This window comes from Botrytis sinoallii, assembly GCF_014898435.1.
Source record: "Botrytis sinoallii strain Bc 23 chromosome Unknown BSIN_006, whole genome shotgun sequence".
In the NCBI taxonomy this organism is placed as follows: domain Eukaryota; kingdom Fungi; phylum Ascomycota; class Leotiomycetes; order Helotiales; family Sclerotiniaceae; genus Botrytis; species Botrytis sinoallii.
In genome coordinates this window covers 1,717,250-1,738,513 of record NW_024066033.1, presented here as the reverse complement: position 1 = coordinate 1,738,513, position 21,264 = coordinate 1,717,250, and the positions used below count along the sequence as shown (strand labels likewise).

The window sequence follows — 21,264 nt, the reverse complement described above, 5'->3', positions numbered from 1 at the left end:
GGGGAATGGATGGACGGTTTTTCACAGCGCTGAATGCAGAGATATCAATTTGGGAAATGAAAAAAAAAATGAAAAATTGGTAAATTTGTTTCTCGCGGTGTTGTCTGCTGGTGACTACGGAGGCGAGGTGAGAACGTTGCAGGGTCTTTGAGGGAGTTGTATTGTTCCAGATACGTGCGATAATTGAGAGGTAATACCCTCGAGTCCCGATGAGTCTTGATATTTGTGACGATATATATGTGCAAGGCAATGATAGATAGGTACCTACAATTTGTAGTGCTGTGTTGGCTGGGATAGGAAATTGTAGCATTATTTATCCATACTCATCCGGCACGATGAAATGTAAACTGGTTTCGGTAATTAATGGTTTCGGAAATTTACGTCTCTGAGTCACTGTATTATTACAACAAGTAGATGGATGTCCCACTATGAATCATATTAAGTGCATGCATGTCATTCACAGATTGTTGTGGTAGCCAGAGAATCGGATATTTGAGATGTAGATTTTGTGGTGGTGTTCTGTAGTGTAGATAGAGACCATCTTGATTATTTTGATCTGTCAATCTCTCGTTAAGCTAGTATCTTTTATGCAGTATTTAATGTACTGAATGCTTTTGACCAAATGAATAAATAAATAGATAAATAAATAAAAATATCTCCAGCAAACAGCAGCTCGTGCGAAAATATGATTACCATTCTTCTTCGCTACCTAGTCCTAGTCCTAGTCCTAGTCCGTAGAGTGTGAGGTCCTCGTAATTGATGGTCAAGATTTATAACGTTGTGGAATAGGAGAGTGAGGTCGTCGGTCGGGTCTTTGGTATTGACATCAATAGTTCGAGAGAAAGGGGAGGGGCAAGAGGGAGAAAGAAAAGGAATAGAAGAAGAGTTGTAGGCGGAGTAGAAGATGAGTGAAAAGGGGATTAAGAAGGAAGTTTCTTCAAGAGGAAAGAAGAGAATGCGAAATGATGGGAAAGGAGATGGGGGGTGGAAAACAGGGTGATGAAATGGTCGATGGGCGTGGAGGTAGTGGGAAAAGGGTTCTAAGAAAGTATGAAGAAAGAAAGTTGTTTGAGAGGATGACGTTCTTCTGAAAAGACGTCGATTCAATCCAAGGGAGATGGAAATGGTGATTACTGACAGGAGTGAGATTGGAGAGACGCGGAGGGGAGAGGATGAGGGAGAAAGAGGTGCGGGATATGGAAAAGAGAGACGTAGTTGATAGCGTTTCAATACAGATTGCTGGGCTAAATTTCTACCCATGAGTCGGCCCACGTTCTGTTCTAGGAATTGTCTTCTCCGAAAACATGAAATACATGTTCACATAGCAACCGATACAGAGATGAGACAGGAAACATAGATCAATCAAAGAATCAACAACATATATATATTGACACTAAACCAACCAATCGAGTGAGTCTTTAACAACAGAGTATAGTATGATCTGTGACCAAGCCATACTCTTCCACCTTTCCCATCAATCCCACCCTATCTAATATCTGGAAACTTTCCAATCCAGCCCATTGATAAACTCCCTCACTCCAATTAAAATTACTCCGTTCACTCCATCCCACTTGATCACCACTTGCTTTCTTTTGCTCTTATATACAAGAGGCCTTGCATTAAATTGCATTCAACACCAAACAAAGGCTCAAGCTGAAAATAGATCAATAAAGCAAGTATCCGGCTCTAAACACCCCCTCCCCCCAAAAGCGCCATGCTCAAAATCAGAAGTATATAACAATTATTACGAAAGAAAACGGGTATAGAAAAGTAGGGATTGCTTGATGCGGAAAAGGCAAAATTTGCGTTGGAGAAAGATTATACGTGTATCAAAAATTCGAAGGTTCAACCTGATTATCCAAGATTCATTAATCGTGTCAAAGATCTTGACTGTTTTTTCAAAGAGCTTAACCGAAACGGGTTTGGCTATGTGGGCTATGTCCTTCCTCCTCTGTAGTTCCCATTGTCATCGGACTGCCTGGATCGACGTGAATAGAGGGCAAAGATGCTAATCGTAAACTGGGTAATTGGGGAATGCCACCAACACCTCGAGTTGATCTTGTAGATGTACGTCTCTCGTCCCGAGGGTAAAGGCCCGAATTTGTACTGTGAGTGCTTGTCCTTCTCTCCGTCATTACTCCGTCTAGATTCTGTGATCTTCGAGACCCCGTGCTTTCTAAACTTGGCCCCTCCCCTCTCCCATATATTGGACTGGTATAATCAGGAGGGGGCTCCGTCATGTGATGTGGTAGAGCTGACGCTTCCGCATGTGGTGTGTCTAACGATACATTTTCATATCCAGGGGGGCTGCTCAATGGGACATCGTCATGATCTATCATCTCGGGACTGCTTCCAGCCCTATCTTCATGATTATCATTCGAGTCTCCAGGGCCTATGGATCGACGAAGCGGACTATCCGGTCGGGAATCAGCGCGAGACCTGGTAAATCCCGGAGAAGGTAGGTCCGAGTTCACTGTGTCAATACTCAACACTGAACTTGCGCTTCGATCTCTCCGATGATAACGACTACTCGCGGCCATACTTGCTGCATCGCCAAGTAATCCTTGTCGTTCGCTCTCATCACTATTTGCGCGTAATCGTGTACCGTCATGTCTCGCGACCCCTAGATCACCATATGCAACTGATGAAACTGCACGTTGGCGTTCTTTCTTAATTCTGTCATGTTCTGCTCTGAGCTCTTCGACGGTTGGTCCAGTACTGGTGTTTGCGGGTCGAGATTGAAGTTCTCTCAATGCAACATGATCGCCTCGTTCTCTAGCCTCTCTCCTTAATCGTCTTCGCTCTTCTCGTTCTTCGTTCTCACGTCGTCTCGCAAGTCGAACCTGGTATAAAGCCTCCATCTCTGCCTCTCGCTGTGACTCTTCTTCGTCGATAGTCTCTGGGAATTCTAATACAACGTCAATGCCTCCTCGATCACCCTCTCTTCCCAATACCTGCTCATTTTGTCCCGGCGTCATATTATAAGCTGGTAGCGTCATTACCGAGCGGACTGAAGTATTCCTATCAACTCCTGCCGCGTCGTTGTTTGTGGCATTTTCGACGGTGCTTCGAGCGGCAGCATTGAACGATGGAGGTGGACGACTCGATGAACTTCTGCCGACACCAGATACGCCGGCGGCTCCTGTGTATTCATGGGGATCATTATGGTCTGGGAGACGATATCGATGAGCTTCTGGGTCCCAACTTTCCCAAGCCTTTTTCAAAAATACCGTCGGTATGTATTTTGGATTCTTGTGCTTGATCCGGGTTCGACGTATGATGTAAAGTGCAAGGAGCAACACTATAAGTCCAAATATAGTTACTGTGATTGCCTATAGAGATAATCATTAGAAGCCATCTATGAAATTGCATTGGTTCATGAGTTATATATGCGAGGCACATACAATAATATAAGTTGGCCTAGTACTAGAATCAGATTGAGGCTGCCCGGATGAAGTGGCCGTTGTTTCTGTAGAGGAATGATTAGGTTCTGTGGTGGATGAAGGCCCATTGCTAGGCGGGCCATCCTGTCGCCTTGACAGTCTGCGGACAGGGAGCATCGTAGAACAATAGAAGCAATGGAACGTAATGTGTTTTCCAGGCGCAATACCAGAGCTCTTGTGAAAGATTGGTCACCTCATCGACGTCTAAGCTGACATTTGATGACCTTTTTTTTTACTTGTAGGTAGATATCGGTAGGCTGGGCTGAGGATGCGGGCGGCAATTGCGTGTTTTTAATCGCGCTGACAAGGTTGATTAGAATGAGGGCCTCAATTTCTCCGATCCTTCGATATTAGATTGCTGCTGAGTTGTTTAATGGTACTGGTATGATATATTGAATGCTGAATTAGGAGTGAATCTCTCAAGAATATCGCTTTGAGTACATGACTGAACGGTTCCAAGTTGGTAGGTATATACAAGATTAATGAGTTGGTGAATGTGGTTGGAAAGAAGTTCCAAGTAAGAAGTTCATTAGAAGTGAGGGCGTCTCGTCTCTTCTTTCATCCGAAAGCTCCATGAATGCGGATTTCATTGGATGAACTACTTTCTAACTGTTCACAATACCCTTGTTGAGCGCCACTGTGTATATTTATAATGATAATGATAGATTATCTCGTTACAAGTGATAATAGTGGAACCTTTCACATTGTTATTAGCTAGATCCCTTTTCTAATTATACGAAGTAAAGAGTTATAGTATTAATTTTGCTAGTATCGTATCTTGGGTACCTAGGTGGTTTGTTTTTCCGCTTCCAAATCCTCATGCTCATTTGTGAACCTATGGATATGTATAATTTCACCTGTTATCTCGAGACTTGTCTTCCCCTTTCTTCCCTTGTTTCAGATAGATTTGTTCATTGTAGATAGACATTATTGTTGTGAACTTGTTGTTATTGTTTAGATCCTAGGTACTTCACAACATCGTAAAGGGTTCGCTAGAGGAATCAACAAGTATTTAGTCTATTTAGTCTTGGTCGTAAAATACGAGATACCTACCAGGTCCGGGTACCTAAGCAACGGCTTTTTGTCAGCCTCCGATTTTGGTTGACTTGTACGATCACGTCTACGATATTCAGTAGAACAAACCATGTTTTTCTAACATGGAATACTTGTCAGTAGATACTCTAAACCCACAGTACTACGTTTGCATTTCAAAAGATATCCTAGAGTATTATATCCTGCATATTCTACACTATATACATATACAAGATGAATGTGTCTTGCTGCTTCCTCGTTACTCACATCATGAACCAATACTATACGTTTTTTTGTAAGCTCATATTATGTGAATTTATATCTTTACTCGCTTAGATGTATTTCTACCAGCTTCTAAGATTTTTCGAGAAAGAGGCTTGCTGTTCTCTCCACTAATATCAGTCGCCGGCTTGATAAATTCCATAAAAACATGAGCAACACATGCGCTTTTCTGAAGGCTGTATTCGTCCTTGTTATATCCAGAGTGTAGAGCAACAGTGCGAGCAATATTGCCTAGCTTCACAAAATCAGTTACCAATAATGGATTCATCTCGGCGCCATAGTGAACTTCATTAGCCCATCTGATCAGTTTGGCCATGTCTGAAATCAGCCATGAATTCCTCTCCTCCCATAACACAGGGGAATTGTCGGAATCGAATGGGTCATAGAAAAACAACGCAGAGCACCAGGGTATAGTAGCGTCAAATACGCCAGCATTAGACGTACGGACGCAGTTACCTAGAATTGATAGCTTGGTAGTTAAACGTTTGTGTGCGTACACATTCGAATTTATCCGTATTGCTGCTTGTATCCACTCCACAAACTTTGACTCAAGTATCTTTGAAACTTCTAAATCTTGATTGAATTGCTGACTTAGTTCTCGAGACTTCGAATTAGCGAGACGTTCTTCATCTGAATCCACGTCAAAGTCCATTTCGATATACCTCGAATCCTCTTCCGCACATTTCAAGTCCTTTTCGACATCATCCGAGCTCACTCTGTCATTCAAAGAGTCTTCGACGCTAGGAGAGAAAATGCCATGCAGTACCGGCGGGGGGTTCGGGCTGACTGGAGTGCGTGTCGGTGTTTCGGCAATTGCCTCTTCGATAACATTGATTGATGGTGGTTCCTTCTCGAAAATTACTGGTGACCGAGGAACCTGCACTTCCGGGGATTCTAGAGTATATGGTGGCGGTAGTACGTGTTGTTGATCCTCAGATAAGAATCTATTCCATTCCACTAACATAGCCCCTTGCTGAATGTACATCTCCTTTGTGCTGGTTTTCCATGTATCGATAGTAGCACAAGTGTTGACCAGGTGCGTGCGAAGTTTTTGCAGATTCACTTCCGCGTAAGTGCTTGGCCTGATATATACGCTGAAGATGGATGTATTAGACAAAGATTCAAGGCTATGAACCAACTTTTCTGCAGTTATAGTGCTGGGCCTAATGATCGGAGCAGTCTTCTTCTTCGCAATAACGAATCCCTTCGCAGTCAGTTTGAATTTTATGAGGAAGACATGTTGTGAGTCGCTTAAGCCAGCTTCGTGGATGGCAGAAGCGTCGTGAGATAAATCATCGATGCTCGATATCGGACGAGGTGTAGAGGCACTTGCGAAGTCGGCGTCCGGAGGAACAACCAACAACATATCCATTTGTTGCTTCTTTCCAGCGAGCTTAATAGAGACCTGGAGCTTAAAGTGAATATGAATATGACCTTTAATATCGAGGTATGCAGCCATAAAAAACTTGGGATTCTGCTTGTTACCATACAAGCAAGAGCCCAGCGTCAAAGTTGTACCTGATTGATCTGTCCATTTTACAAATACTCTCTCGTCAAGGAGCTTTTCTAGCTGGAGCTTCTCAATCGGGACCGACATTATTGACCTCTATAATTAAATTAGCAACAAAACATAGTGAAGACTGATTACATTAAAAGAATGCTAGCCCACACTCTACGTGTGATTCCCACCCACCCAGGCTATAGAGCAGCCTTGACTCTTCGAAAAAAAAATGAGGCGCAGAAGTGATCGATAAAGGCTACTATATGGATTTGAGTTGTGTTGGAACTGCTCTAAACAGCAGATACTGAAGGACGTAACCACCGCCAGGGTTGTTCTAAACAGCAGGTACTGAAGGACGTAACCACCGCCAGGGTTGTTCTAAACAGCAGATGCTGAAGGACGTAACCACTGCCAGGGATGTTCTAAACAGTAGATACCGAAGGACATAACCACCGCCAGGGCTGTTCTAAACAGTATATACTGTAGGATACAACTCTTGTACACAACACGATATAGTGGCGATTTTATCTGAGAACAATGCTTGTATATTCGTAATCGATGTTGTACGATGGAAGGATATAGCGATAAAGATAGAGAAACCGCGTTCGTATGAAGAAATATAGAGACGGCGATGATGATGGCGATGGAGATGAAGAGATATAGAGATGGTGATGTGATGGAAATGCAAATGGAGCGAGCTTCGGCCAACTTGCTTAATGCTACTTAGGTAAGCATTTTGATACGCGAGACCAATCAGACCCATTAAGCCAGTTAAGTTATCACGTGCCTCTGGTTGACGATCGACTCTCACAAATTCCGACCTACTCGTGCGCAGTCTGTTTTATTTCCAACATCATTCCAACAGCATATGTGATATGCATTATTATTATATGTCTTTGTATCGTATTAGTTCTGCAACTAGTAGACTAGGATCAGCACGAAGAGACTGGTTGCTCCGGAGAAATCACATAAAAGTCTCTGGAGCTGCATAGCATGATGTTGAGGATTTTCGACTTACTCAGTCAGGGCTCTCTCCCGACGCAGGTAATGGCGCGGTCATTTAGAGCGCACCCAGTGAATACAATTTTATAACTTTCACTAAATCAGTAGATGAATATTATTGTTACCTTACGCTTTTGCTCAAGTAGGTCAAGATCAAGAGTGTCAAATTTGGTCTAGATGATTAATTTGAAATCATTTCTTTGACTGCATTCCTAGTTGTCAAACGGTTACTTCTTTGACGAGGAGCACATCTGATATCTGCTCTGATGGAAAGTTATGCCTCAGAGACAATCTAGACAAGTGCACACCGCGATGTCAGCTGTCGTCAACGCAATCCAAATAAACACATTATCGACTCCTCGGCTAACATATGTACGACATGCATTCGAAGGTTGATTATCGCTATAATCGATTTTGTGCACCCTTCGGTCTCGGTTGTCGCCGTGTCACTCCCGCAAACGGTTTCATGAAGCTATTCAGCAGCCCAATATCCACGTACATTTTGCCGCAACCAAGGGACCAAAGATGGACAAACTAGTAAAATTCTACCTCAACCCCACACCAATAGACACTACTATCTGCGAAAATGGCTTTGGTACTTCATACCGACAGCTTTTTCAATCATCGGCCGCGGGGGAGTGAATCACGAACGTCAATGGTCACGTCACCGACAGGTGTGTTTAGATATAGCGGTACGAGTACAGGGATGTCGAAGTTGGTTCACGAATTGTGGGGCAGATTAACGGCTTTATGACTAGGCACAGCGTTTCATTTCATGAAGGTTGTGAGGTGATTACGCTGGGAGGGTCATGAAATCGAATCAACTTGCGGCCACGGCAATGAGCGAAAGATTCTGGGGGTCAGTTTCATCTGGGCGGAAAGACAGACGGGCGGGGATGAGACGACATCCCTGAACGTCTGAGGATTGGACGAGAGATGCAGGAGTGTGATATTTGATAATGTCACCGTGGGAAATAGTGTAGAAAAGTGATATGATATCTAATATCGAAGCTGTTGAACAATTTTAAACATTGCACGTTTAAGCTACGAGATTTGCTTCCCAACTAGAGAGGGCGATTGCTCGTTCATAAGCACATTGAGATTGCTGTGCCATACCAAAAAGTCCCTATTTAGATTGTATCTAAATGAATCTCCTTCAAAGAACCCTGTTAGGCCCTTCGCAATACGCCAGAGAGCCCTCACACCATAATGAACGACAAACTGATGGGCTATGAGATCACAAAAACAACGCAACAATCCATGAATGCACTCGAAACATGAAGAATTGACATAAAATTGACGTAAGAGACGTAACAAATCATTGAATGTCTAGATACTGTACAAGCAAGCATTATTGAAGCATTCGAAATACATGTCATGATGCAAGCCTCCTAGTCCATCTTTCCACCCGTTAGTTCTTCTGCGATGTGCTGCATTCTGGTTCCAGTGATTACAGCAGGGTGCGAGTATTTTCCGACGGCAGTCTTATGAGAATTGTTGACGCCTGAAAGCATATCCTGGACAGTGGGTGGTTTCTCGTGCACCTCCCAGATATTTCTCTTGTAAGGTGCATTTTTGTCGAAAGGATTCGTGAAGATCTCATCAATCTTAGCATTCAATTGCTCCTCCGTCGTGATGAATGACCGAGCCTTCATATACAGCGTATGCAAGGCGTTCTTCCTCTGTTCCTCCCTTTCAGCCGCCCTAATTTGTACCCTTAATGCCTTCTGTGCCAGTTCACTCTCTCTGTCTGGATCTGGAACAAAGCCTACTTGCAGTTTCGACATGGCTTCCGTAATCGTGGGGTTCATCAGTCTTTCATCCTCTCGTTGGGGAGCCTTTAGTCTCTTTTCATTGGCCATTCGTTTCGAGTAGCTCTTGTGTGCAACTATGCGCTCCTGGGTCAATTTCCTCTTATGGAGATTTACCAACGCTTCCTTCAAGCTCTCACGTCGCCGAGTTGCTAGCCGATGCTTCCACGCAACATAATCGTTTGGATTCTTCGGAGGTTTCGAGGGCTCACGAGTCACAGAATCTAGATACTTTTTCGAGATCTTGTCGGGGCCGCGGTTGGGGAAAAGATTTCGTGGGGGAGGTAAAGTTCCTTTAATATCTCTATGCCCCCGGGCGTCTGGCTGTTGAGTGGTGGGTATTTCAATAAATCGAGGATTTTCAGGTCCAATAGCGCTACATGAAGTAGTGGTGGAGAAAGTTCGAGATGAGACCGCGGTTGATTGACTGGGCCTACATCGCCCAATGAATCTCAAAGAACTCTTCGACATACTTGATGACATTGTGTTCGAATGATACTGCGAAAACGACGATATTATGGGCCAGACGGGAGAGAGATGTAGTTTGTCAGAATATAGGGTTCAGTATTCCGAGGTCATTCTGATAAAGGCACTCCTTCCTTACCTCACAATCGAAGTTGATAAAATATCTTTGGTTAGTGGAGATATATTTTAGAAGCTAACCAACCCAGCCACACCTTAGCGTGACGCACAACAGCCACAACCCCCCAAAATCTCTAAAACTTTTTTTTCCTGAGCTTCGATTTCCTTTTTTCCATACTTTTTTCACAACCTCAAAATTTCACAGCGCATCGCGCATCAATTATCAATATGGGTACCGGTAAGAAAGAAGCGGCCAGAAAGGTCAAGCAAGGCAAAGTAGGAGATGGCATGGCCAATGTTAAGACCAAGGGCGAGAATTTCTATCGGTATGTTCCCGCCATTACACACGTTGACGAACTGAAAACTAATCATATCACAGCACAGCGAAGCAAGCCAAGACCTTGAATATGTTCAATGAAGGCAAAGCTCGTCACAATGCCGCAGGAAAAGTTACTCAAGCTGCTACATTCCAAAGTAGAGAAACAAAACCCGCACGAATTGAGCCCAACAGAAAATGGTTTACAAACTCAAGAGTCATTGGCCAAGATGCCTTGACCTCTTTCCGAGAAGCCATGGCTGAACGGGCGAGTGATCCTTACTCGGTATTGCTAAAGACTAATAAATTGCCAATGTCACTGATTCGCGACGGACAAGGGAAAAATGGAGTCAAGCAGCATCAAGCCAAGATTGCAGTCGAGGCGTCTCCATTCAGTGATACCTTCGGTCCCAAAGCACAACGAAAGAGAGTAAAGCTCGGTGTCAGTTCGTTGGAAGATCTTGCCGACGATAGTGTTAAGAGCCACGATACATATCTGGATCGACTCGAACAAGCAAAGCTACTGAGCGGAACTTCGAACGATCCCGAAGCTGTTGGTGAAGCTGCTGCTATTGATGATGGCCACATCACCAGTGCTCGAGAGGCGATTTTCAGCAAGGGTCAAAGCAAACGCATATGGAATGAGCTTTACAAAGTTATTGATTCATCAGACGTGGTCATACATGTTTTAGATGCTAGAGATCCTCTAGGAACTCGTTGTCGGACCGTGGAAAAGTACATCAAGGACGAAGCACCGCATAAGCACTTGATATTCGTACTCAACAAGTGCGATCTTGTACCCACCGGAGTTGCTGTAAGTTTGACAATTCTTCCACGTTTTAACCATTTTCACCCATCCATTGCCCCCGTTTTTATTCCATCGTTAAGTCAAGGCATCTTCTGCACTATGTGCTCCTCACAATGGAAGGCAGTCTGTTACAACTTTGGTAGATCGAGTTCATTCTCGCCGCTCTTGGCTCTCGGGTCATGAGTAGGCAGCTCACCGTCTTGGAGAGTCTGTCGCAAAGAGTTCGATAATGTTTCGTTTGAGTTGAAGTCCACTTCCTCTTTAGCTAGTGGCTTGTGGTGGTTTTCTTAGTAATGATTCATACATTTCACCAGTACACACAATAACACTATTTCACATGCAATATATTTAATGTTATATGCTAATAATATGCTGCAGGCCGCTTGGGTGCGATCGCTCTCCAAAGATTATCCAACTCTTGCATTTCACGCCTCGATAACAAATTCCTTCGGGAAAGGATCCCTCATTCAACTACTCCGTCAATTCTCTTCCCTACATGCCGACCGCAAGCAAATATCAGTTGGCTTCATTGGATACCCAAACACTGGCAAATCATCAATCATTAATACATTGAGAAAGAAGAAGGTCTGCACAGTTGCTCCAATACCGGGTGAAACAAAAGTTTGGCAGTACATTACTCTCATGAAACGTATTTATCTCATTGATTGTCCTGGAGTAGTTCCTCCTAGTACTACCGACACACCCCAAGATATTCTACTACGAGGTGTAGTCAGAGTTGAGAATGTTGAACATCCAGAACAATATATTCCCGCAGTTTTGAGTAAAACTAAACCCCAACACATTGAAAGAACATATGCTCTTAAGGGATACAAAAACCATATTGAATTCTTAGAGCTTCTTGCACGGAAGGGAGGAAGACTATTACATGGAGGTGAGCCCGATGTTGACGGCGTAGCCAAGATGGTTCTCAATGACTTCTTGAGGGGCAAAATTCCATGGTACACTCCACCTCCAAAGCTCGAAGGCCCAGAAGAAACCGGAGTAGAAGGACGAGAAGGTAGATTGGGCGAAATGCCACGGAAGAGAAAGCGTGATGAGGCTGGAGAATCAGTAGCTGACACATCTATCGGAGATATTGCTTCAATGTCCGAAGCCGACAATGAAGATGACTCGTAAGTTTAGGAAAACATAACACATCAGACTTTACGCTAACATGTCATGTAGATTCGAAGGCTTTGACAGTGATAATGAAGATGGTGGTGCCGCGCTGGATGATGTCGCTGATGCTGAAACAATCGATAAGGCTTTTGGAATAGAGTCTGACGAGGAAAGCGAAGCTGGTGATGCTGATGAACCTGCCGGGGAAGAAGATGGCGCTGAAGCTGTCAATGAGCAACTTCGCAAACAACTTTCAAAAGATCCAAATCCCCCGAGGCGGAAACAGCCATCTAGGAAGAAAGGTCAAAAGACTTGAAAGCTTATGTAGTTAAATAGAATATATTAATGTTAATGCCAATGATACCCCCACGATGATTTTGATGTCTCGATCACACATCACCTTGGCATGCCTTTCCCTACAAACATTGCTGAAATTGAACATATGTTATCGGCCACAGGCCTTCTTAGACAATCACCTCGGACAGTAGTTCCTCATTTCCAAATCAATTCCCGACGTTCAGCAATGATTGTCTGGATTCTTCTTGGATTTCTGTTGCATAATTCAAGACCGAATTTGAATCTTGAATCAATAGGCTTTCTTGGATTATATTTTTGTCTATAGTTGGCATAAAATGCATAGCCACATCTCAAGTCTTCGCCTTCCCAATCTAGCCTGTAACGGGACTGACTCTTCGTACACCCTCCCCATTTAAATGCCCAATGCCCAATCCAGTCTGTACACTTCCCAACGCAAGCCCTGCTTCATATAATGCCAAGCATCTATTTTACTTGCATCGTCCCCATCGTATATCACAACACCGGCGTTCTTGCCTCTTGCACCATCTGTCTTGAGTCTCTTCTCGGTCTTCCATCCAGAGGTTGGTGCCAACTATTGGGGGCTATTTGTTCTCATTAGCAAACATAAGATCGCGAGGGAAAGGAAATATTGGTACCTTGCAGAATATATCTATTCATCGCTTCTCTGAAACGGCTTTTATATTCCTGCTTGCTTGTTAAGACTACGTAATCTATAATTGGAAAGGAGAATTGGACGGACCTTAGGCGACGTGACGGTAGGTCGATTGCGGCCACCACCAGCGAAACCACGGTCTGGGCGTATTCGTTAGCATGAAATGACAAGGTTTAGGTTTGGATGAAACAGTACCTTTGATCCACGATTCTAACTTCTTGTCCCAGGTGTAAGTACGAACTACATCAATGATTCCGACGACAAGTTCTTTTCGTGCCTTCATCATGTAAGTATATGTTAAATCCGTATTTTCTTAGCAACACTCACCTCATCCACAGCTACCATCAGCGAGTAATCCATTACATCGTTTCGTTGCAGGAAGAGAGTATCATTGAAGATGGCAGATCGAAGAAGTTTTTTAGAATGCTTTACACAAATCAGTGACATGGACTTTGCATGGCTCTTACTTTACTTACTTCACGTGCAAATAAAGGAGACTCATAGATAAATTCAACCATGTTCTCATCCAGAAGCACCTCATTCTGCTCCCCTGTAGACTGAATTTTTCTGTTTCGCATGGATCCCTTCAAATCGAAAATGCGTGTAGGCGAACGATCATAGAAGAGGTTTTCCATTACCAACACATCCCACTTGATTTCCGTGCCCGTAGCTGGATTTTTGATAACAATCTGGAAGAAACCAAGCATTTTCGCAATGGCCGTAGGTAACTCATGAAACAGCGCCTCGGATATAATGTTGAAATAAGCTGGCGCGAATTTGAGGAATGCCTGAGTTTCAATGGGGGATAGCTGTTTCAAGACCAGCCTGTCATCGAGTGTTTTCAAGAATACGGATTTGGTCTTTCCTCCTTTAGAATCCCATTTCAAGCACCGAGATAACGATTCTACGATTCGATCTGCTACTCCGCACTTTCTTCGCACAGCATCAAATTGTTCCGCAAAGAAAATCTTGCATTGCATTCTTGCCGAGGAATCGACGAATGAGTACGCAAGATGAGTACCAGTGGCACGCAATAATGAAGTTTCGACTTCTGCTTGGTTGATACCATCTTCGCATATGTCTGGCGTACCGTCTAAAGGCATAGAATCATGCTCTTGGGCTTTTGCGCACGCTGGACCTTGTTGTCGAAGATCATCCAACTTAGCTAGATAATGTTCCGATGACAACGTAAAAGCTATCAACGAGCTCGGTTCATCCTCTCTGATAATAACATCAGAATCGACAAATATATGCTCACCAGCATTAATAGGATACTCAAGCTGGGTCCAACCGCTGGCAGATCTCTCCGCCCAGAAATTAGTTAACATCTTCATGAGACTAGACTTCTCATGCTTTGGTATCTCTAGCGGAAGGTCGGCATTTGGCTTGCCCACACGAAGCGATTCAGCTAGTTCCTCCGCGCCTTGCAAAAGGTCACCAATCAAAGAATGGTCTGCATCGCTAACAGCTCCTTCGTCATCTGAACCAGTTTGACTAAAGTTTTGATGGCTGTCATCCGCTTCAATGTCGGCAACAGCGCCTTCAGTGGCAGCAGAGGTGTCATTTGGCGAATTTGGCTGTGTCTCGCTACTAGGAGGCTCCATATTAAGATCGGCAAGCCCTTCAGTCATGCCAGTAGATTCTGCACTAACTCGCGTGGGTTCGGCGTCTAGAGAGACTTCGTCGGGGGGTCCGCGCTCCTCGACAGCTTCGTTGATATCCTTGTATATCTCGACAATCGGCTTGGAAGATGCCTTGGGGAAGGCTCTTGATTGTGTGACTTTCGCTGCCATTCGTCTCCTGTCGCGTAGACGTTCTTTCTCAAATTCTCTACTCAGCTGCTCAAAGTGCTTTGCTAGCGTTGTAACTTTGGATTCCTTTCGTTTACTTTGCACAGACCTTGGAATTAGGGAGTGTCCCGCCTTGCGATTCTGTTTGAGTGACCCCAAGCCCAATCTTTCCGAAAGTCTTTTGTCGGCGGGTCTTACCGGCTCTGTCGTAGATGGTTTCAAAGGTTCAAGCAATGGGATCTGAGTATCACTAGACTTGCGCGCATCTCCTAGACGATGATATGCCTTACTAGAGATTGGCTGCATGCGACGTAAGGTATTTGCAGGCTGCGACTGAGTACGATTAAGAGGAGGCGAAGCACCACTGCGGCGCGAGGTTGTACGTTCCGTTGGTCTTGGAATTCCAGAGGTCTCTGTTTGTGGCTGCCCCTGCTCGCCAGAATATGATTGGTTTGCCCTTCGTAGTCTCTCAATTTTTTCGGATAAAGTTGCTTCTAAAGGTGCTGTGGGTATTTCTACATCCGGGGGACTGTCCATCTCCGACGGACTAGGTGTGAGAAAGTCAGATGTATCTGTTGATGTCAAAATGTCCGAAGCAACTTGTTGATCTGCAGTTTCTGGAATAGCGAGATCAAGATGTTCTACTCCCTCATGCCGAGGCTTTTGAATTGGATCCTCTGTAATAGATGGTTGGGTTCCGTCGGAAGGCTGCGAATCGCCCGCTGACAGATCTGGGACTGAACTGTCTTCAACTACTGTTAGCTGCTCCTCCGGCGGTTCTTCTGTATCCTGACTTGGTTCGGTTGCGGTTTCCGTTGGTGCTTGAATTACGGATTTCTCTTCGACATCAGACAATGGTTCATTCGTCTCTACAGACACCAGTGAAGTTTGAGATTCGTCACGATCCATAAACATCCTCTTGAGTTGTATCGCAGCAAGGCGGCGAATGTCCTTTTCCGAGGGAAAGAAGTTTCCATCAAAATCTTGGAAGGCATCGTCCCACTCCGCAACCTTCTCTTGCATGGCTCTTACAGCTCTATTTAGTGGGATGATTTCATAGTATTTCGATTCCATGTATTTATCCTGTAACTTGCGTAGCAACGCAGTGTGTTCTTCTTGCGCACGTTTCGTTAAGCGTTCTATTTCAGCTTTACATGCTTCCGCCTTTTCGGGTGCCACGCTATCGATGTTGATTCCTTTGATCCTCGAAACTACCGATGTCATGAACCTGTTCCACCGTTCTTCTATTTTTGTAAACAGTTCGTTTTTCAACCTCAAATCATTATCTACTTTCCAGGTAATTCTTGTTCGAGGTACAACAATTTCAAGAAGGTCGATAGGGTCGTAGTGGATTCTAATGGCGACGTTGCGGAAGCCAAAATATCGCAAATGATCACGATGCAAATCGTGGGGACAAAACCCTGCCCTGAGATGCAACTCGCTGCTCCAAAAAGATAGTTCTAAATACTTGCCAAAAGAGTATTTCCAAGTACTTTCAGACATGGGCATAACCTGAGTTTCCTTCTGACATTTTTTGCAATAGCTCCACATCAAAATGGAATCCTGAAGTCCTTTGATCTTACAAGGTGATCTTTCGACAAACACAGTTATGCGTGCTTCGCCGTGAACATAAGTTCGATGGTGCTCCGACATCTTACGATCGCAGCCATTGAACGTACAGGTAGTATTTATCGTCAAGCAAAGATCCTCTACATACTGGCCCAGTGTACAATCGGGATCTATTTCTGCTGATATTTCGTGCTCAGTATAGAATGCGAGTGTAAGAAGATCGGGCCCAGCACAAGGAATTGAAGTTTCCGTGCAGACGACTGTGTATAGCACAGTGATATTTTGGTGTCCATACGGATCGAACAGGTTGAGATTCCCTTGAATATAATTCTCCCATTGCCGAGTCTGTGTCTGGTAATTGTGCAAAGCCTTATCATACTCGGCATCATGTACAGCGTGCAGGACCTCCATGATTTGCCTAGGTGCATCTTTAATACTCTCGTGGACCATGTCGGGCTTTATGAGCTGGAATTTCTGCGGCTTCGATTTTTCTGTATCGGTCTGCTCTTCAAACATGTCTTGGTCACGAAGTCTTTTCAAATAAACAAGTCTTCTCTCCTGCTCTCTCGCCCTAACCAATAGATAAGGTTGCATAAACTTCACAAATGGAGATGCAGATAGAATTTTAGTTTGGTGCTTAGCTACCATATCGCTATAAAAGGTTGGCATAGGTACATCTTCTGGCAGATGATCGTCATGAGAAGAGTGAGCATGTGACTCATGTGCAGAGATCATTCTAGACACTTCCGGCTTTTGGTCAGCCAATATGACTGTCTGTGCCTCAGTAGTAGATTCAGGGTTAATGTGAACTTTATCAGTGGATATGCTTTCATTGTTGCCGAGCTCATCTTGAGAAAGACCTTTGATTTTGTTCGACTCGGTAGCAGCCTGCAATACATTGCTCGCGGCCACAACTGTGTCTTGTTGAGGCATAGCATCCGATCCTATAGATTTCGAAGTCTGTCCATTTTGTCTTGCAGGCGAGAGATTGCCAGTTTCTGCCACAGACGGGATCAAGACGAATTCATCCCTCATTAGGCATGTTTCAAGCTTCAAATTGTAAACCACGTATACCATAAATTCAGTGATCTGCTTCATTTTGGCTAGTACAGGCATGCTAGCACCCCGGAGAGCGATGGTACATCCTAGCTCTTTTGGGCACCCAGATAGATATATGTAAGTCTTCTTTCTTCCCGGAATATCTCCATGGACATAAGTTTTCACATCAAAACCAGAACTCTTGCCTATGTGTACTGGCTTTAGAGCTACCATATCGATAGACGAAATAACCTCTGTCTGGGCACATCTTGAAACCGCTTCTATTACTGAGGGTTTAACATTGTAGATAACGGCAATGTTTGCCTCAGCGAGATATTGCAAAGCAAGCCCGGAAATATGTTTTTGAACCAGAAGAAGCTGGGGACGCAGAGATGCAATTCGATTCACCATATTTCTCAAGAATTCTTTCTCTTGCGCGATAACAGGCTCCAGACTCATAAAAGACGATTGATGACGTTGATATTCAATTGGAAACGATACAATAACAATGCGGGGATTCGAAATACTCCTAGGCATACTTTTCAAGGCCAGGTTCTTGGTAAACACGACGCCGGATACATATGAAGTGTCACCTGGTTTTCCACCTGGTATCTTCTTTAACTTGACGTAATGGCGAATATCTATATCATCGCCACGCCGAACGTCTGGATTTACATCGTCCGTGCACTGAAGGAGAATAGGTATTAAGGCCTTCTCCCAAGAAGCAACGTTTGGAACGTCTGCGTCTTCAAGTAATTGGTGTAGCAGCCGCCGGACATGATGTAAACTGGCATTGTTTAGCTCTATAGCAGGAGCTTTAGCATCTCGCATTGATGCACTTCGAGTCATTTTTGAAGACATGCCTGCCGGCGTGGGCGCATCTGATAAGTGTTCCGGTGTCGCGACGTCTTCATTCACATTCCCATACCCCTTCGCTAAGCCTGTCGGCTTCATTTGTCTTGGCGAGGGTCGAGTGTGATGTAAGGTGTTACTAGCAACGCTTAGATTACGTCGACGATTCGGTCGTGTGAAAGCCCCCACAGTTGCACTAGCATCTTCTAAGCCTCGACTTGTGAAACTGATCCCACTGACACTTTTATCGCCAGTTCTAGCCCTATGTCTTTTGGTAGCGTTCAGCAAAGAGCCAAAACCCACTCTGTCATTTTCGAAAGGAGAAGTTGTAGTGTTACCATTGTTCAAAGTAGCAAAAATACTCATCTGTTCATCGGCGCTTGAGCCTTCATCTGACATATATGGTGCCAAATCTGGATCAATAATATTATCGTCATGGAAGGCTGGTAGACGAGTTCCTTTTCCAATATCATCGGTCAGTCCACGATGAAATGGTGCCCTGTCTCCGGCAGGGGTTTTGAAACGACCAAGAAAATTGTGTTTTGACTGATGCCGCCTATGGCTAGAAGATGAAGGTCTCGCGGCAGTAGACAAGGCTTTCAATGATCTGGATGAGCTTGGGCGACTCAGTTGCGGTGCATCTATTTCTAGAATGGCGGAGCGCCTGTTGGAAGAATCTCCAATTCGTCGCGTGGCAGGTATGGCCATCATTGGGGTCGCTAGAGGTCTAGATTCGTCTCCTATCTTCACTGAATCACCTGAACTCTCCGGCAGATCTATTTTAGTCGATGTAGAGGAGTCAAATTTGGCCTGTTGAGAATGGAAGAAAGTCGGCAAGCCTGATTCGTCATCCGAATCGTCGGAGCCGCTGCTATCGTGGCGCCTGTTAATAATGTCGAGGCAAGTTGTACACATCCGAAGTGACCCCTGAACACCAAATCTTTGGCCTGAAATAGTCTGTGTGCATTTGGAGTCAAAGATACAGCCGCAAGTTCGGCAATGATGTTTTCTGCGAAAGGCAGTGAAAGGATCGCCGCATAAGAAACACTCTTTGCAGATGTCATCAGCCATCCAAAATTCCTTACTGAGGACTTGCTTTCTCATTTGTTCTAAGCGAGCGCTCACTACTTCTGCATTACCTCCATTTGTAGTAGTGCCGGGTATACGAGCTCTACCGGAGTAAGTGCGCGAAGAACGCTCATCTGTACCAAAAGAATCATGCCGCACATGATTATGGGCAGACGTATGGACAGGACTAGCTTCCGCGGTACTGCGGTCTGTCGAAGAGGCACGTGATGCTTGATAGCCAGGGAGATGTGACTGAGTTATACGTTCGACGGCAGGGCTTCGCCTAGCAGTTTCTGGGATGAAGAGACGCGGTGTTGCATTCGGTCTTGGATCTGAGCTTTTTATGGAAGAAAGTGCAGACGATGCTGTTTTAGGGTTACTCAGAGATTTGGCCCTTCCTGTGGCGCTGCCATCACTAGCACGAAAGTTCATCTCCTGGGAATCCTTTTTGGAGTCTAAATTACCTAGCGACATTCGCCCAACGGATTCGCTTTTCATGGGCTCAAAATCAAAAGACTCCGAATCGTCTAAGCCCGAAGAATGGCCTGGAAAACGTCTACTTTCAGATGCGCTAGCTGACCCAAGCGTGTTAGGGTTAGTGTAATCTGACGCTGAAGCTGGCTCGGATCTTCTGAAGCACCTTTTTTATTTACTTTATCTGTAACATTTCCATCCGAACTCCCCAGCCGAGCCTTCTCCCCCTCTTTAAATGCAACCGCGTTGACAGGTGCAACGGTAGGGACAATAGCTGAAGACGAGGCGTTCTTGACCATCGGATTGAGAGGAGGCCTGGCTGACGATTTTGAGGTTGAGGGTGCTGACGAGAGCGAGGCTTTTGACGATTTGATAGCATGTGAATGCATCTCAGACGAATTCCCCATGAACGAAGATACAGATGGGGACTGAAGTTGTGAAGATGTGGTGGAAGGTTGGATGGGTGAAGCAGTAATGCCCGAATCCTCACGCGCAAGACCGGCAGAACCTTTTGGTCCCGGAGTAATATTCGATGCATTTTGGCTCTTGATTGAAATCGTGTCGAAGCTCTCATTGTCACCTTTCACGGAGGTACTTCCTGCTTTATCCTTTCCTACTCCAACTGCGCCTTTAAACCGACTGTATAGACCACTCAAACCATTTTGCATAATATCCCCAGCCAGGCCTTTACTCTCAGGGTTCGAGGAGGATGGAGGTGGAGGAGCAAACTCGTTGAACGTGGTAAGGGTCTCTGACTGACAAGCAGTACTATGTATTTTATCAAGAGCTTGTGCCAGCTGTTCCTTATCAACGGGGGTGGCCCCAGGAAGTGATACTAACGATCCTCGACGAGATCGCGCTCCTAGTGGAATCAATAGCGGCGCCATCACAGAAGGTCTTGGGGATCCATGGGATGACATCTTCTTTTCATACACACGCTGGTAACCTCTTATTTTAGCCTGTTGAAATTGTGAGGGTGAACTCAGAGCTCTTGGTTCTTAGCAAACCGATGCCCTCCTATCAAGAGCGAATCATATATTGTGTTCGATAAACCAAAGTTGTGCGACAGCTTAGACCGCTTCGAGTTTGCGTAATCATGTCATGAAGTTGATTTGTAAATTCAGGTAGGTTGTCTTGCGGAACGAAATGTGCAGATTGCTCTTTGGCTGGATGGATGAATGGTCAGCCAGATGAGATGAACGCCCTTGATAGAATCACTAACTGGAAAGTGGTGGCAGCATTTCTTATGACAATAACAATTTACTTGGATTATTGAATAAGCTACAGCAGTATTTGTTTTCGCTTTATGAGTCGAAGAGTAAGCTGCATTTTGGGAAGGATCAATAGAAACGAATGTACTTTATTTGAAAAGCGTACCTAGGTAGTGAGGATACTGGAATTTCTCCTCATGCAAGCAGTTCACACCTAACAAATGGTAGGGTCGAGGTAGCACGGGCAGCTTCACATGATTGAGAAAAAGCGGTCCACAAAATCACTCAAATAAGATCATAATCATGCATTGGAAACACTGTGACACCTAGTAGGTATCTTATAGCAATGCACAAGATTCTAATGATGTATCTATGATAATTCAGAGGGTTGTGGAC

At 44.6% G+C, this 21,264-nt stretch overlaps 5 protein-coding genes across 5 annotated transcripts; 1 reads left to right on the top strand and 4 right to left on the bottom strand.

Moving 5' to 3' along the window:
- Window positions 1-1,907: 1,907 nt before the first annotated feature.
- EAF02_004269 (uncharacterized protein) lies at window positions 1,908-3,560 on the bottom strand (the record flags this gene model as incomplete). The annotated part of the gene is made up of 2 exons (XM_038900317.1): window positions 1,908-3,332; window positions 3,405-3,560. 2 exons carry the CDS (start codon window positions 3,558-3,560, stop codon window positions 1,908-1,910), a joined length of 1,581 nt encoding a protein of 526 aa, XP_038760024.1.
- Window positions 3,561-4,791: 1,231 nt separating this feature from the next.
- EAF02_004268 (uncharacterized protein) lies at window positions 4,792-6,354 on the bottom strand (the record flags this gene model as incomplete). Its single annotated transcript, XM_038900316.1, has 1 exon — window positions 4,792-6,354. The coding sequence occupies one exon, from the start codon at window positions 6,352-6,354 to the stop codon at window positions 4,792-4,794; it is 1,563 nt and encodes a 520-aa protein (XP_038760023.1).
- A 2,297-nt stretch (window positions 6,355-8,651) lies between these two features.
- On the bottom strand, window positions 8,652-9,554 carry EAF02_004267 (uncharacterized protein; the record flags this gene model as incomplete). Its single annotated transcript, XM_038900315.1, has 1 exon — window positions 8,652-9,554. One exon carries the CDS (start codon window positions 9,552-9,554, stop codon window positions 8,652-8,654), a length of 903 nt encoding a protein of 300 aa, XP_038760022.1.
- A 327-nt stretch (window positions 9,555-9,881) lies between these two features.
- EAF02_004266 (uncharacterized protein) lies at window positions 9,882-12,212 on the top strand (the record flags this gene model as incomplete). Its single annotated transcript, XM_038900314.1, has 4 exons — window positions 9,882-9,979; window positions 10,033-10,783; window positions 11,156-11,910; window positions 11,963-12,212. 4 exons carry the CDS (start codon window positions 9,882-9,884, stop codon window positions 12,210-12,212), a joined length of 1,854 nt encoding a protein of 617 aa, XP_038760021.1.
- A 494-nt stretch (window positions 12,213-12,706) lies between these two features.
- EAF02_004265 (uncharacterized protein) lies at window positions 12,707-20,898 on the bottom strand (the record flags this gene model as incomplete). The annotated part of the gene is made up of 9 exons (XM_038900313.1): window positions 12,707-12,795; window positions 12,850-12,898; window positions 12,954-13,006; window positions 13,062-13,143; window positions 13,194-13,292; window positions 13,343-19,758; window positions 19,824-20,616; window positions 20,711-20,823; window positions 20,880-20,898. The coding sequence occupies 9 exons, from the start codon at window positions 20,896-20,898 to the stop codon at window positions 12,707-12,709; spliced, it is 7,713 nt and encodes a 2,570-aa protein (XP_038760020.1).
- Window positions 20,899-21,264: the final 366 nt, after the last annotated feature.